The following is an 18,286-nucleotide window of genomic DNA, read 5'->3' as shown; positions in this document are numbered from 1 at the left end:
CAGGATGAGCGATTGTGACATAGTGGTCGAAGTCACGTTTAAAGACATCCCATCGATGGGCAATGTCTGCATTGAAAACGAGCACATCGGGTTTGCGGCAAGAATTGGCCATAATGAGGAAACAAGGAGGGGGTAACAGAAAACTGGGGCAAAATTAAATTAAAAAATATTAAAATATAACAATAAACATGAGGCGCAAGGGGTAAGAGTTTTCTGACACCATGTAAAGAGGTGTTATCGACACTGTGACTTTACTTCTTTATTACATTCATACTGTGGCATTACAGAGAGCACTGGCTGTACGTAGTCTGTCACGGAAACTAGAGAGCAATATGTGGGTGGGGAGGTTGTAATTATACTTGTGATATGGGGAGTGGTTAGTAGTGATGAGGTAACTATATTAAGGATCACATGCATATGTCATCTACACTTATAAACTTCCTTTGGTTTTTATTCAGTTGTGACAATGGGTCTCCCACCTGAAACATTAACTGTGTTTCTCTTCCCACAAATGCACCCTGACTTGATGCGTATTTCAAACATTTTCTGTTTTTGTTAATGTGCCGAAAACTATCCTCATTAAGCCATGTTTTATTAGAAATATTCCCGTTGTCCTACTGAAAATGATCATATCTCTCTTTCCCAGTTCTGATGAAGAGTCCCAAACTTGAAATGTTAACCGTGTCTCCTTTCACGGATGATACCTGACCCCGCTGAGTGTTTCTAGCTTTATTAGTTTGAGTTTAAGATTTCTAACATCTGCAGGAATTTATTTCCCTGTGTCGTTAAGTGTATATTATTTGCATAAGGCATAACAGCATCGTTTTGGACAGTCCACCAAAAGAACAAAGTGTTCGACTGAGACATTCTTTACTTTGTAAATATATAAGATACCAAATGCCCAAGAGGTAACAATGGTGCATGTAGAATTTAAAATAATTCTTCTAAAATAGCTAGATAAATTATCCGGAAAAGCAAACTTTTCTGAATGCATTCTTGGCCACCTCTGCTTGTTCCAGTCTCTGTAAATTGGGCTCATCCAAAACTCTGCCCAGGCACGTAACTCTCAACAAACCCTGTTCATTGACAAACCCAACCTTGTTACAGTGGCTCCCAGTTGAGCAGAACTTGAAATAATCATCTTTATTTTCATATCTCTTTAGACGTTCCCTGCCTTTTCCCATGATCATCTAGGCACAACCCCATGGGGAACTCAGCGTGTCTCTACTGTAACCTCTTGATATCTTCAAATATAATTGGGATCCCATTACTAGTCTTAGCTTCAGCCAAAGCACCAAGCCATCCAATTATTTTTATAAACTTCTCCAATTCCCTTTCCTCCTGTAAACTGCTCATTAATCAATCCTTTTGATAACGCTTTCATTATGTGTCCTAAAATGGAAGTTCAACGGGTAACATATTTAATTTAATTTAGATAGATATAGATATGCCATTTATTGTCACTATACATGTACAGTGAAACTGAAAGCTGCTCGTACTCAGTGCAGGAACATACAATTTAGCACAGGGCAAAAAACAAGTAAAACTGTACAAAAACGGAAAAAAACAGCATTCTGGCAAGGTTTGCCACTGGAGGTCGCTTTAAACTGAATAAGGGGGATGGGGGGGGGGGGGAATAGGTGCAGGGAAAGGTTTTCTTCTGCGTAGGCCGAGGGGTGTAAAACTACAGGTAGCAAAAGGGCAAAAGTCAAACGGGGACATAATTGTATAAAAGTGTTGTAAAAACAGGCAGACAATGCAAGACCGTAATAAGGTGGATGCGGGTGCAGCTATTAATGACAATGATATAGTTGGGTATATAGGCTGGGAGCTGAACATAATTTGTAATTCATATATATACAGATGGAAGTCCGTGTTGGGCGGTGTAGTCAGTGCATGTGTGAATTTGAATTTATAGTAGTTACTTTGCTACTGCTCCTAAGACATATATTACGGTTTTTATTTTAAACCACTTGAAAATACATGCTATTAATATTTCATTGATTACACCAGGGTAGATTGAATGTCTTTCTCTGCAGTAAAAGTTAATAGAATGACCATCACTGTATCATATACACCTCACATCCATTCTCTATTAATATTTGATATTGTCTTGTAATGCAAGAATGAAAGAACAAACCAAAGTGTGGCATCAAGCAGTATTTGTTTTTCAATAACCCAGTCAACAATGTTGGTTATGTTTCCTTACAGATTCTGAATTGTAGAGGTGAAGTGATCTTTTGACAACCGCCCAAATATGGAATCACAAATGGTTAAATCACCAATCTGAGTGAAACCGGTGTTGTTACTGCGACATATGGAGATGATTATAGTCGCTGGAGGTTAATTGTCATTACTTTATGACACTGCTGCAGAAATGTATCAGGACAATGTCAGTCCAAAATATGAATGATCTTCATCTCACTGTTAAGACAAAAGGAAAGCAATTTGTTGACGATCACAAATCTTCAGCTTCATTATCAGTCCATTAGATAATGAAACAGTCCATGTTTGCATGTCCATGTCCACAAAGTGTAGACAACATTTAGGCCTGTATCATCAATTGGCAGGTAAAATTCACACCATACAAATAAATCTTCAACAAGTAAGGGAGCTGGTGGAGCTGCCTCACAGCAAAAGAGACCCAGGTTCGATCCTGTCCTCGGGTGCTGTCTGCATGGAGATTGGACATTTTCCCAGTGATGGCGTGAGTTTCCACCAGGAGCTCCGGTTTCCTCCTACATCCCATAGACAAGTGGTTTTGTAGGTTAATTGGCCTCTGTAAAATTACCCAAAGTACATAGGGAGTAAATGAGAGAGAGGGATAACATAGAACTAGAGTGAACAGCCAAGAGCTATCAATACAGCAAGGTGCCAGGTCAGGCATCATCTGTGCAGAGAAACAGTTATGTTTCAATGAGCTTTCACAAGAACAAGGAAAACTTTAAAATGACACATGTCGTAGGTAGAAATGAAAAGGAGGCTCGGAAAGAACAAAGAAAATGATAGGCTGCTCGTAAAAGATATTCAATTATACAACGGAAGATGGTCCCAAGTGAGTGAGTAGCAAAAGCTTGTTTGCTATAACTGATCAGCCTAGAGAGAGGTGCAACTAGATAGACAGATGAGAGAGAAAAACATGGAAATTGTTGAAAGTCGCCAAAGGTATCCAACAGGTCAAAGCAGTGCATGTAGAAAGAAGAACTTTGTCACTGTTACAGTTTGATAACCTTTCGTCAGAATCTGCTGGTTCTGAAGAATGCATCTCATTCTTCTAAACTCCAATAACCTATTGAACTTTTTGCCCCATCTGAGAATATCCTATTCACTCCAACACCTGCAGTGAAAGCATCATCATCAGAACAGATATAAAAAAGCTGGAGGAACTGGGATTTTCATTTACCACACAAATGGAATAGATGACAGAACAGAATATCATCATCCAGAGTGCATCACCTCCTGTCTATCCACTATCTATAGGCCACTGGAGGGCATGTCAGTAATAAATAAAAAAAACGTCACAAATAAATTAACACTGCGAAACATTTAAAATATATAATCTGTGATTTATTAGCAATAGGGAATTGAGACTACAGCTCAGAATAATTCATGATTACAATTCATTAAAATGACATGCCTTATTAGTAGTAATAATAATAATCAAATGTATGCATTTGCTTTATTTTTATCAATCATTATTAATAAAATGGTAGACATTTAAAATGTATTGCCATCTTTGGCTTAATAACTATTCAGTTCACATGGAGCTCCTTTTAAAAGTACCTGTATATATATTTTTTTCAATTTTGTCATTGATATGAAAATAAAATGCAAGATATGAAATCTTTCAATGTCCACGGGCCCTCAGCGCATCTCAGCAATCACAGCAAAAGAAGTTGAGTACGGAGTTGTATAATTATTTGCAAATTCTTGTATGCCAAGAATAAAGTAATGCCATCCAGCACGAAGCACTTTAACAATGTTCTATAGAGATTAAGAAAAATAATTATTTCGGTGAGTGAATATGAGAATAACATGTCATTATTATTCTATTTTTCAATTAGGAAATGTCTAACTTAACAATCACTTCAATTCATACTCCAGCAAAGTGCACCACACATAGTGTATAAAGTTATCATACAGTGAGCCCTTAATGCCAATTAGATCACAACACATAATGCCAAGAAGGGCCCAGGCATTTGCCCACTGGAAACTAGAAATACAGGCTCCTCGTATTTTACATGTGGCTTACGTTCTTGTTATTCCAAATGTACGAGCACATAAATCAGACTTTGAACGAACAAGCCCATTATTCCGAAAATGCATGATTCAAACACGCGTAAAGTGTGAGGTGTCTATATATAAATAGGCATAATGCGAATAGATTAATTTAGCTGTTTTTTTCATTTACTTAGATAGTAGGGCAGCAAGAAAATTTAACAGAACAAACACTATAAAATGTCAACTCTATCGAAAGCTAAAAGGGCTGTAGGTACTCATTTTGAATGCTTTATTTTTAACTAGATTATTATGGAACAAAACATAACTATGCCTGCAGTCCTGATTAATGTTATTTTGCAATATGATAGAGGCTGGGATTGGACTTCAGTCTGAAGAAGGGTTTCGGACCAAAACGTTGCCTATTTCCTTCGCTCCAAAGATGCTGCTGCACTCGCTGAGTTTCTCCAGCACTTTTGTCTACCTGGGATTGGACCTGTCTTGTGTACAAGTTCTATTAAATGTGGTAACACCAATGAGCACCAAAATATCTATTGCCCTAGATACTGTAGCATTACCCTCAGGACAAACAAATAAACCCATAATTGTGCAAGTTGTCAGAAATCAAATGCTAGACACCCATCAGAATCCCTGGGAATGTCCTGTTTCACTGGCATGCAAAACCCACCAGAGGAAATGGTGCAGTGGTGTGTGGACATCTATATGGTGTCAAGTTGGGAAAAGAGGAAGTACAACGGGATCTGGGGGTCCTTGCACTGCAACAAGAGCGGAACTCACTATCAAAACATGGGGGGGACGGGGGGGCACAATTTTTCGGCGGCCGCGCGCGTATGCGCACACTCACGCGAGGCTTTGGAGGCTCAATCCAGCGGTAAATGCAGCTCATCTGTGCCTGTCTCACCGGGATACCAGCGCTGCTTCTCCGCGCTGGCCATATTTCCCATAAGCCCAGGCAGGTTAACTTGGCGGGGATGTCGCCCACCTCTCAAAACATGGGGGGGACGTGTCCCCTCTGGCCCCCCCGGGTTTTCCGCCCCCGCTTGCACATCAGTCTATGAAAGTAAGCATGCAGGCACAGCAGGCAGTAAAGAAAGCGAATGGCGTGTTGGCCTTTATAACAAGAGGAATCGAATATAGGAACAAAGAGGTCCTTCTGCAGTTGTACAGAGCCCTAGTGAGACCACACCTGGAGTATTGTGTGCAGTTTTGGTCCCCTAATTTGAGAAAGGACATTCTTGTTATTGAGGGAGTGCAGCGTATGTTTACAAGGTTAATTCCCAGGATGTCATATGCTGAGAGAATGGAGCAGCTGGGCTTGTACACTCTGGAGTTTAGAAGGATGAGAGGGTATCATTGAAACATATAAGATTGTTAAGGACTTGGACACGCAGGAAACATGTTCCCGATGTTGGGGGAGTACAGAACCAGGGGCCACAGTTTAAGAATAAGGAAGAAGCCATTTAGAACGGAGACGAGGAAACCCAGAAATAGCGCAGCTGACGGACATGACATCACATTCGACGATACGTGAGATGACGGGCATGTTTGCCCGGAATAGCATTCCTGACTTGATGATGACAGACAGCGCAAGACAATTTGTCTGTGCTGAGTTTCGTAGGTTCCAGGATGACTGGGAATTTGCCCATGTCACCTCGTCCCATATATCCACAGAGCAATGGGCAGATAGAGCGCTGTGTGCAAACTATAAAAGGTATCATGAGGAAAGCCAAACGTAGTGGCCGTGACCCGATGTACACCATCCTCGAATACCGCAACACCCTCCTTGACCGGACAGGCGTCTATGCCTCCTCACAGTTATTGAACAGTGGACTGTTAAGAAGCAAATTGCCATTGCCTCTATAGTTCTTACTGCCACATCGTGTCCCACCCATGGGACCACAACTGGCCGTCCGGCATGAAAAACAGGCAGCATACTTCAATGAGAAGGCAAGCGCCGAGCTGCTGCCACGCCTGGAACAACAACAGCAGGTGTGGTTTCATGCCAAACCAACCGAGTGGCAACGTGGCAGGGTTGCAAGAGAAAACCTATCCCCTCGGAACTACGTCATCTCTACACCGGGCGGTGCTGAGTTCCGCAAAAACAGGAAGGACATACGACCTGCGCACGAAGCAGCGGAGCCGTGCCCTGGCAACACGCAGCAGACAATTGTGAACACGCTCCCAATAGGAGGAACCCCATTCCCAGAAGGAGCTTGTCTCCCAGGCTCAAGAGAACTATCACAGGCCACATCACCAGGTTCTGTGGTGGGGGAACTGGCTCGAAGTGTGCCAAGCCACACTCGCACACAACAGAAATACGACACAGAACACGGTGGAAATACGACTTGCACGAGAAGTGGGCGATGGTCGAAACCCCCAACTCGACGTTATGTAAAATTGATGGACAATTATTGTATAGTTCTGTAATATGAAGAGCACTGTGTTATTTGTGGTAATTTATCCACAGTAAATTGAGTAAAGGTTCCAGTTATTATTTTGAACCCAGTGGTGGAGGGGGAGATGTGATGTAATTAAAGTAAAGGGGGAGATGTGATGTATATGCAAATATGCCTGTACTTCGTGATTGAGGTCAGGTCACCTTCTAGAAATTTCCGTTGGTTGTTCAGATTAAATCTTACTTACAAGATGGCAGACGTGTATTCATTGTGCTAGTCACAACAGGGCCTTACAGAGAACATTACACCAGGGCTGCCAACTCTCACGCTTTGAGCGTGAGAATCACGCATTTGAACAAATTCTCACGCCCTCGCGCTGATCACAAATTTCTCACGCTCTGTCGTGAGAAATTCTGCGATCAACAAAAATGTCAAAATTTAGATAAACTGCATGGGAGCCGGGGCTGAGGGAGGGATGGAAGCCGAACCAGCGGTGGGGGACCGATGCGGGTTGCCGGCGCTGGCGAGTGTTTGTCGGGCTGGCGAGTGTTTGCCGGGCTGGCGAGTCACTCGCTGCAGCTCCGGCCATGGAGTAGTGCAACAGTCCCGGGCCGTTGGAGGCGTCGGAAGCATTGTGCCGCTGCCGTGAGAGTCTCTGTGCTGAAGGGACAGAGACTCTCAAAGGGAGGCGGAGAGAGAGAGAGGGGGGCAAAGAGAAAGAGGAGAGTTGGAAGCAGAAGCAGCGGCGGGGACAGATGCAGACGGGGAGCGGGACTGGCGAGTCGCTCACTGCAGCTCCAGCCATGGAGCAGCCTCAGTGCAAGAGTCTCGGGCGATCGGATGGCGTCGGAAGCGTTGCGCCGCTGCCGTGAGAGTCTATGTGCCAAATTTGCCCTGGTGACCAGCATTGAACAGGCTGCAGCTCGGTGCATCCTGGAGGACAACCAGTGGCTGCTGGAAGTAAGTACCAAGCACTGGGTAGAAATGGTGGAAGATAGTGGATTTAAAATGGGGGTGGTTGGAGAAAGCATCCTGCTTGCCTGCTAGATTTTCACTTACTGTAACTGCAGGAAAAATGTTCCCAATGTTGGGGGAGTTCAGAACCAGGGGTTGCAGTTTAAGAATAATGGGTAGGCCATTTAGGACTGAGATGAGGACAAACTTTCTTCGCGCACAGAGTTGTGAATCTGTGGAATTCTCTTCCACAGAAGGCAGTGCAGGCCAATTCACTGGATGTTTTCAAGAGAGAGTCACATTTAGTTCTTGGGGCTAACGAAATCAAGGGATATGGGGAAAAAACAGGAAAGAGGTACTGATTTTAGATGAACACCCATGATCATATTGAATGGCAGTGCTGGCTCGAAGGGCCGATGGCCTATTCCTGCACCTATTTTCTATGTTTCTATGCTTGAGTATATGGCAAAAAACTCGATCACTTGATTTTGAAGCATTCATGCATAGTGGAGGTATAATGTAGTCATAGAGTGATACAGTGTGAAAACAGGCCCTTCGGCGCAACTTGCCCACACCCGCCAACATGTCCCAGCTACGCTACCTGCTTTTGGTCCATACCTCCAAACCTGTCCTATCCATGTATCAGTCTAACTGTTTCTTAAATGTTGGGATGGTCCCTGCCTCAACTACCTCCTCTGGCAGCTTGTTCCATACACCCACCACCCTTTGTGTGGAAAAAGTTACCCCTTAAAAAGTTACCTCTTAAAAATACTTCATACAAAAAACATTGAAATCATACTTCTACAATGCACTAAAACATGATTTTACTACATCAAATTTCAAAAGGTCCCTACCCTGGGAGGGGGAACACCCTACTTCCACACCCTCTCCCCACTCGGTTGCTCCACTCCATCAACGGGTACCCCCAAGGCCAATGATCAGTGATCGATCAACCTCCCCTCTTTCAAAAACACTCCGCGGCCACTGGTTCAGACGGAGAACACTGCCAGATGTGAACGGGGAACTGAGGCCAGTTGTCCGTGATGTCTGGATCCCAATGCTCAGCGCTTCATGTTTCGGAGTTGGCTAATGTTATTGATTTGTAATTAGCCTGATTTGTAATTAGTTGACAAAACCTTAATTTATTCATCCGGACTATCTAGGGGGATGGGATTAGTGTAATATTAAAATGACATGTAAGGTGTCAGGCTGTCTGTCACAACATACAGCCCTGATAACCCATTATTTCCTTCAGTTAAATATTGGGAAGGTAGCACTATTGTCATTTGCCACTCAATTATTATGTTTGTTTACCTCACTGACTATTTCTAACCCACCCCAATTCCTTTGACAAGTTGAATAGAAATGTCCCCAATCTCGTTGTTTTATTAATTGAACACGTAGATGAACATCCTCAAGGAGTGTAATCAGATGGAAACTGATTCAGATGCGATATTTAAGAGCTTGTTCAAAGAAGGGGCATATTTTAAAGGAGTGACAGAGATACTTGCAGGGGAATGTGTGAGGAGATTATTATTTGTCTTTAGTTTTAGCTTGAACCAGGACATCTGAAGATTCAAAGTTTAATATAGTAATTGTGCTGATACTGACCCCAACCAGCCACGTAATGAATATCATCCATTCTGGAGGTTTTACTTTTATGATGTCATTTAAACTTCACTTGGATTTCAATCACTTCAATGTAAAAGTAATTGGGAATGGGGAGCATTGGAACAAATAATTGCCCTCGGTACATATTAACTGTAATGTAATAATGTATGCATGTTGGTAGGTGCAATCAAAACAAAGATCTTTTTATCATAGTTGTGTTATGAGTACCACAGAAAATATTATGTACTCTCAAGATCACATTTAATAGAATAATAGTGCTTAAATATATGGTTATTTGACTTTGCATTTCGGAAAAGTCCCAGCTGAGAGGAAGACAGCAAAATACTGAACATATTGGGGGTGAAAATGACATCAGGACAGTTTGTTACGTAAATGAAAGAAATAGACAATAGACAATAGGTGCAGGAGTAGGCCATTCGGCCCTTCAATGTGATCATGGCTGATCATCCCCAATCAGTACCCCGTTCCTGCCTTCTCACCATATCCCCTGACTCCGCTATTTTTAAGAGCCCTATCTAGCTCTCTCTTGAAAGCATCCAGAGAACCGGCCTCCACCGCCCTCTGAGGCAGAGAATTCCACAGACTCCCCACTCTCTGTGAGAAAAAGTGTTTCCTCGTCTCCGTTCTAGATGGCTTACTCCTTATTCTTAAACTGTGGCCCCTGGTTCTGGACTACCCAACATCGGGAACATGTTTCCTGCCTCTAGCGTATCCAAGCCCTTAACAAATGGTAACAGAATACATACAGCTGAGTGAGTATAATTTTATGGATGTGTTCAACCAATTGATGACTTTTTTTTACAAAGTAACTAGCATGTTAGATAACAAGGAAGCCAATGGGTGTAGCAAACTTTGTTATACATAATTTGGTATGTAAAGTGCCCCATAAAGGATTACTGCATTAGATAAGTACCTGTGGGCTTGAACGTAATAGGTTAAGTCCAGGGGGTCAGATATGGGGCTTTATGTGTGGGCCAGATATATTGTCAGTGCAAAGGTGCTAGGAGCAAGACCAAGTGTGCATCCAGAGTCAAGGTCTGGAATAGTATTAGGTGTGCAGTCAAAGCTGGGACCAGGGGAGTGTTCAGCACTGGGAACCTAAGCAGGTAAACAGCTATGATCAGGGCAGAATAGGGGGCCAGGTGTAAGGCTGGACTCAGGGTCAGGAAGTAGAGAGAAGGTATGCAACAGGAGTCAGGGCCAGAAGTAGTACCAGGTGTGCAGTGACCCAGGTTGGTCAGCATGGGCCAAGTGTTTGATTATAACCTGATATCCATCCATGAATACACTAAGCTGCATCATATGAATACAGTATGCACCATATTGCACAATTTCAAGCTGAAAAATGCAAAAGTTCCATACCAATGGGAGGGGACACACCCTCCTCGGTCCCCCCCCCCCCCCCCAGTCGCTTTGCCCCCTCGGGCTTGGTCTCTCGCAATTTCTCACTCACAGGGATGTTTAAAAACGTTTTAGTCTGCGCTGGCTCATTTTTCACGTCGTTAAATACATTATATAAAGTTATAAAGGGAATGTTAGCGATCCGGATGAGAACCAAGGGCATCTGATAAGTTCAATGCAAAATGTTCAATTTTATACACTATGAAACATGTTCTTAATCTATCATTCAAACCAAAGAATCTCACTAGTGAATCCAAACTACAGAATTTTGTCTAACTACTAAACGTATATATTTGAATTAAAAGTTCCATTAAACTATCATACCTGCCATGTAACTCATCTTCATCCACCTAATTTAAGGAAGGGTGTTTAACCAAGAGATAATGCAACAATTTATTTGTATACACATCATTCCAAGACACTTGAACAGAAACTCTGGCGCCAGAATGCTGATTTCGAATCGTTAAAGGGTTGATATTCTGCACACTTTCTTTGCTTACCTTCCTGCATTTTTTAAGCTTTTGTTTTCTTTTGTACTTTTTGTCTGCCCGGCTCTCCTCGTTCGCGCTCTCGGCCGCACACTCGACCAAAGGCTCGTATTTGTCAGGAAGGAAAGCAAGGTGAACCTTTTTACAATTCGGCCTGTTGATTTGTTCTGGTTCTTGAATGTTTTCGAGTGGATGTCCCTCTGCTTCCTGAAGCTCGTCCACAGTCGGCAGAATAGTGACCTGTCTGGACTGAGTTCTGCGGCGCTGTACATTTCTCCAGGTAGTTGCCCTTTCAATTGGCACCAAGTTTTCCCGGTCCGAATTATCCCTTTTGGCCACAAAGTTGCAAATCCCAATAAACGGCAACTGGCCTTTAACCATGTTTTTCCTATTTTCTGAAGGCATCGCTGCAATTCAATAAAACCCGACCTTTTGCACTGTCGCTAAGATAAACAATGCAACAGCGAATCTCGTAGAGTCCTAACCCTTGGACACTTCACCAACTTTATCGTGTTGACATTGTGTCAGACTGAAGCAATCGATGAGACCTGAATTCACAACATTCCTGCAGAGTTTTTTTTGGCAAAACACCTCCCAAGAGCTCAAAAGATCGAGTTAATAATATTTCTACTGAACGATGCAAAGTGTGGTCCCGAGTAGAAATGTCCTTATCCCCTGACTGTTTGAAAAAAGGTCTCGACCCGAAACGTCACCTATTCCTTTTGTCCAGAAAAGCTGTCTGACCCACGGAGTTACTCATGCGGTCTGTGCCTCTCTTCTATGGAAATATTTCTCGTGTTATTATCGCAGCATATTTACAAGGCATTTCCATAGACATATTCCAGGCACGGCCAAATAAAATAAAATGCCGAAACCTGAAAGGTAGGTTTCATGAAGCATTTAGTATGACAGTGGAATTGGGGAACAATTTGGATTAACTAGACCAAGTGCAGACCCGTTGGGTCTGTTCCCCCAACGTGCGGTTGTGGGTGGGGGGAGGCGGCATGCAGCGTCACACACTATCCCCCGCCCCGCACAATTTTTATACTGACGAATTGTAATGTTTATGTTGGCCTAAATTAGGACACCTTGATAGTGTCCTCTGTGATGTTCAAAGGAAAGACTCTGAACTCTCTGAACCCCCGCACTCACGCTAATTACCCCCCTTGATATTAATATTATTAATTTGTTCCTTTTACCCCATAACCACCCTATCTACTGACACATAGCCCCCAACTTGCAGTCACATCTAGAGAGGGTGAGGGGGGGTCGGGCGTAGGTAGAGAGTGAGGGCAGAGAGAGAAGGGGCAGAGACACAGAGAGACACAGAGAGGGGCAAGAGGGATAGGGGGGTGGAGAGGAGGGTAATAGTGGGGATGGGGGGGGGGGGGGGGGGGGGGAGAGAGTGCCTTTTTACTTCAACCCAAACCCAAACAACTATTTGCAGGCAGTGCTTTTTTACCTCTAACCATATTTTCATTTTCAAACCAAATTAAGGGTACTCACAGTGCTGCAGACATTTGTCAGTGTCATTCAAAGCTCTGATTGAGGCACACCACTTGCAGAGACTGATTGAGGCACATCACTTGCAGAGACTGATTGATTGAGAGACTGATTGAGGTACACCACTTCCTGGTTTTATAGTCGCTCCCCCTCCCTCCAGTAGGGGCAGCAGAGAGAATGGGGAATGTTGTAAAAACATTAATATCTCTGTCAATTTTCATCGACGGGAAAAATCCTCGGCACACACGCGGCGGAGGGGGGCTCTGAGCGAGGTGGCCAAAAATTACGGCCGTAGGTGGCGGCATACTCTCGGAAACCGCAGCACAGAAAGCCGAAACCGGTCAAGAACAGAGTTTTAGTAATATAGATTTGGAATATATTTGTTTATTGTCAAGTCAAGTCAAGTTTATTCGTCACATACACATACGAGATGTGCAGTGAAATGAAAAGAACATGTCACGAACATGGATGCAATTAAATTCCTTCTTCACACGAAGTTCACATGAAGGGTAAACAGTATACTTACAGTAATAAACAAACTGTTGAAACTCGATAGGTTAGGCAGCATATTTGGCGGGAAATTGACAGATGACATTTCGGGTGAGGACCCTTCTACAGACATCATCAGGTTATTTGTCTGAAATCTTCCAGCAGTTTGTCTTTCTGCTCAGTATTCCAGCATATGCAGTCTCCTGTGTCTCCATTCACACAATAGTGATAAATGCAATATATACAACCTGCAAGCAAAACATGTGTAGGAAGGAACTGCAGATGCTGGTTTAAACTGAAGATAGACACAAAAAGCTGGAGCAACTCATCGGGACAGGCAGCATCTCTGCCTGAAGAAGGGTCTCGACCGGAAATGCCACCCATTCCTTTTCTCCAGAGATGCTGCCTGTCCCGCTGAGTTACTCCAGCATTTTTGTGTCTACAGTGCAAAACATCAGCGTGGTGCAAGATTGTAGTGCAATCTGAAGTGGTGCAGTACAATAACAGAATAACTGAATGAGGAAGAGATCTAGCTCGGAATACGTGGTAGGAGTATCCGGGAAATAGGCAATTGGTTCAGGAATTCCGTCGCAGTAGGAAAGAAACCTTTCTTACCTCTGGACATCCAGGCTTTCAAGCTCCTGTGTAACCTCCCATAAGGTAGAAGCGAGAAAGAAGAGTGGCCAGGGTGGTCAGTAGCCTGGACTACACCTCCAGCGTTCCTGATGCAGTGCACTGTGGAGATGGACTGAATGGAAGGAAATTAAATACTTGTGATGGACTGGGCAGCATTCACCACTCTACACGTTCATAAGACGATAAGCTATAGGAGCAGAATTAGGCCATTCAGCCCATCTCTGTCCTTCAATCATGGCTGATCTATTTTTTTTTCCCTCTCTACCCCATTCTCCCACCTCTGCATAACCTTTGACACCCTCACTAATCAAGAACCTACCAATCTCCAACTTAAAAATACCCAATGTCTTGGCCCTCACAACCGTCTGGCAATTTCACATATTCACCACGCTCCTCACCATCATCACCATTCACCACCACCCTGCTCATCTCCAATCTAAAGGTCAGTCCTTTTATTCTGAGGCTGTTTTCTGATTCTAGACTATCCTATTACTGGAAACATCCTTTCCACATCCACTCTATCTAGACCTTTCATTATCCAGTAGGTTTCATTGAGATCCCTCCTCATCCTTATAAACTTCAGCGAGTACACTCCTTGTACTCAACCCATATCTCTGGGATCATTTTCGTAAACCTCCTCTGAACCCTCTCTTTTTTTAAAAATTAAAAGCATTGTACATACATCTTAATCACAATATGCAACATAATACGTTTCGTGTACAACTTCTCTTTTTTTTTTTTAAGCTGTAATAGAAAAAGAGAAAAGGGAAAGAAGAGAAGAATGAGGATAGTAGTGAAGTGTAGTCCTCAGTAATTGGCCTTAAATTAATGATGATGTTTAAGTAAACTGCGTTCTTGAGAATGTGAGAGAAAAAAAAAGGAAAGAAAAAAGAAAATAAAACAGGCCCCAAAGAAAAGAGGGCCTTAGAAAGGGAAACAAAATAAGTAAGAAATCCAAAGAAGGTAGAGCTATACAAAAACGAAAGGGAATGTGCCCGATTCATAACGACTCACGCCTATCACCTAGTTTGAACCCTCTCTAAAGCCAGCACATCCTTCCTCATTGGGGCCCAAACCTGCTCAGAATATTGCAAATGTGACCTCACCAGCACCTTATAAAGCCTCTAAATTACATCCTTGCTTTTATATTCTAGTCTCCTCAAAATGAATGTTAGACAGTCAAGATGTCTGTGTTTTAACTACACACTGCTCCCCGGTTCAGGAGCTGCTGACCATTCAAGCTAGACCTTTCTACCTCCCCAGAGAGTTCAGCTCAGTCCTCCTTACAGCTGTTTACATCCCCCCACAGGCTGATAAATCACTAGCCCTGGACGAACTGGATAGGACTGTAAATGAGCTGGAGAACTCCCACCCTGAGGCTGCGTTCATTGTTCTGGGAGACACCAGCAGAGCCAACATGAAGAAGGTTCTCCCAAAATACTTCCAACACATCACTTTTCCCACTAGGGGAGAGCAGACCCTGGACCATTGTTACACCCCATTCAGAGACTGCTATAAGGCCCTCCCCCGCCCTGCCTTTGGTAAGGCAGGTCACTGTTCCGAAACAAGAAACAAGGGTTTCGACCTGAAACGTTTTCCTATTTCCTTCGCTCCATAGATGCTGCCTCACCCGCTGAGTTTCTCCAGCATTTTTGTCTACCTTCACTGTTCCATTTTACTTCGGAGTCACGTGAGTGACTACGTGAAGATGACCCGGTCCAGCCGCACACGCGTCATATCGCCAGACGTATAGCGCAGCGACCGGTTGTAGAGGAGCAGCGGTGAGTGTAAAAAGCCTGAAGGTAAGTGGTTTCACTTTCCCTTTCAGGTCGCTTTCTGCCGGGAGACTTGTGCTGAGTGCCAGACAAGTTTACTATGGAGAAAGTGCGTAAAGGCAAGGGGAGGCGTACCGCAGGTACAACTCGAGAGGACCACGGGTCTGCGAGTAGCGGGCGTCCGATTAAGGAGTCGGTGGCAGCAAAGCCAGCGACTACAGAAGTGGTTACGCAAAGTACCGTTGCAGCGCCTTTAGGGTGCAAGGCCAAGGTAAAGTCTGTCCGGACAGTAGACTCTGAGGAGTCAGACCCGGAGGTTTCCCCGCCTCAGACAGACGTTATGTCTACTCAGGTCGCAAATCTAGAATTCCTCATGGGAAAAATGATTTATCAGGACCCACTCCGGGAAGAGTACAGCCCGCGTTGGCCTACGGGAGAGCCAGCGCAGGGAATACCTGGAAAAGGTCCGGCTCGGCATACAGGCAGAAACTAAAACAGGAAAAAACGATTTCCAGGGACATTTACAAATGGAACAATGAGGCTGATGAGGTCTTGCAGGACTGCTTTGACACAACTGACTGGCAGATGTTTGAGGACGCAGCAGAAGACAACATCAACAAATACACAGACTCTGTCTTAGGCTACATAAGTAAGTGTATCTACAATGCTGTTCCAAAAGCCACCATCTGCACTTACCCAAATCAGAAATCTTGGGTCGGACGGGAAATTCGTACTAAACACAAAGCACGGACCACAGCCTTCAACTCAGGGGACCTCAACACCTACAAAGTAGCCAGATGTGACCTCCGGACGTCAATCAGGAAAGCCAAGAGAGACTACAGAAACAAAGTGGAATCTACCTACTACAGCTCTGACCCCAGACGCATGTGGAGTGGATTCCGCTGCATCACAGACTACAAAGGGAAAAACAGGAGCACTGTTCAGCCTACTGCATTGCTCCCGGACGAGCTTAACATCTTTTACGCCCGGTTTGATGCAGACAACACAACGCCCACCATGAGTCCACTGGTGTGCAGGGGTACTACCACACTGACCCTACAAACAGCAGACGTGAGGCGGTCCTTCAAAAAGGTCAATGACTGCAAAGCTCCAGGGCCGGATGTAATTCCAGGGCGGGCTCTCAGGGAGTGTGCGCTGATCAACTGGCAGAGGTGTTCATCAACATCTTCAATCTCTCCCCGAGTCAGTCTGTGGTTCCCAACCCCTTCAAAGCATCCATCATTGTTCCTGTTCCAAAGAAGCGATTAATCTCCTGTTTAAATGACTACCGTCCTGTCGCACTGACATCAGTCATCATGAAGTGCTTCGAGCGACTAGTCAAAACTCACATCTGCTCCTCTCTCCCTGACACCTTGGACCCTCTTCAGTTTGCATATAGACCAAACAGGGCCACGGACGATGCCATCGCCATGACAACACACACTGCGCTCACCCACCTGGACAAAGGAAATACATATGTGAAAATGCTCTTCATTGACTACAGCTCGGCATTCAACACTATCATTCCCTCAAAACCTGTCCCCAAGCTCCTTGATCTTGGACCTGAGACCTCCATCTGCGGCTGGATATTCGACTTCCTGACGGGCAGGCCCCAGGTGGTGAGAATTGGCAGCCACACCTCTTCCTCACTGATCCTCAACACAGGCTCACCACAGGGCGTTGTTCTCTGTCCTCTCCTGTACTCCCTGTTCACGCACGACTGTACTGCTAAGCACAGCTCCAACATCATCTTAAAGTTTGCAGATGACACGACCATCTTGGGCCTCATCACAGACAACAATGAGATGGCCTATAGAGAGGAGGTAAAGCCACTAAAGAGCTGGTGCCAGGAAAATAACCTCTCTCTCAATGTCAGCAAAACTAAAGAGATGATCGTGGACTACAGGAGACAGCAGCGGAGTGGACACCTCCCCATCCACATCGGTGATACTGAGGTTGAAAGGGTCAGCAGCTTCAAGTTCCTCGGTGTGCACATCACTGAGGACCTCTCTTGGACACTGTACACAGCCACAATAACAAAGAAAGCCCGCCAGCGGCTCTTTTTCCTGAGAAGACTGAGGAAGTTTGGCATGAACGCCAGCATCCTCACAAACTTCTACAGTTGCACCATCTAGACTCTGCTGACGGGTTGCATCACAGTCTGGTACGGGAACTGTTCTGCCCACAGTCACAAATCACTACAGAGAGTGGTGAAGGAGGCACAGCACATCACTGTCTCACGGCCATTCATGACATTTTCCACCGGCGGTGCCTGCGGAAGGCACACAGAATCATCAAGGACCACAGCCACTTAGGACGCAGACTGTTCTCCTTGTTACCATCAGGCAGACGATACAGGAGCAGGGCTGCATGCACCACCAGACTTAAGAACAGTTTTTATCATCATGCCATCAGGCCTCTGAACTCAAAAACACATTTCACATCATATATGTTGATTATTTTATTATTGTCTTTTTACCTTACCAATGTCATTTTTATCTTATTTTATCCATGTAATATTATTGCTGAAGTGACCCGTTGTCTTGTCAAACACATTTCATTGTACCGTTGACCATGTGTTAACCTACATATGACAAATAAAACTGAATTGAATTGAATTAAATCAAGCAGTTGGCTTTACAGCCTGAAAAGGTTCCTGGCAGAATACTAAATTGGAGAAAAGTAGTGAAGTCATTATTGTTAGTGGTAGAACAGACATAGTTGGAGTAGGAGAACTAGAGAGTTTAGGAAGAATGTGATAGGGGCTCAAAGT

General features: G+C 44.1%; 1 protein-coding gene across 1 annotated transcript; it reads right to left on the bottom strand.

Moving 5' to 3' along the window:
• Positions 1–1,913: 1,913 nt before the first annotated feature.
• On the bottom strand, positions 1,914–12,041 carry LOC129699751 (required for drug-induced death protein 1-like). The gene is made up of 2 exons (XM_055639791.1): positions 11,123–12,041; positions 1,914–3,984 (listed from the first exon to the last, which is right to left on the bottom strand). The coding sequence occupies exons 1-2, from the start codon at positions 11,513–11,515 to the stop codon at positions 3,865–3,867; spliced, it is 513 nt and encodes a 170-aa protein (XP_055495766.1). The 5' UTR covers positions 11,516–12,041; the 3' UTR covers positions 1,914–3,864.
• Positions 12,042–18,286: the final 6,245 nt, after the last annotated feature.

Source organism: Leucoraja erinacea, chromosome 8 (genome assembly GCF_028641065.1).
Source record: "Leucoraja erinacea ecotype New England chromosome 8, Leri_hhj_1, whole genome shotgun sequence".
NCBI lineage: Eukaryota > Metazoa > Chordata > Chondrichthyes > Rajiformes > Rajidae > Leucoraja > Leucoraja erinaceus.
The sequence above is the reverse complement of the archived record's forward strand: the minus strand, read 5'-3'. Positions and strand labels throughout refer to the sequence as shown.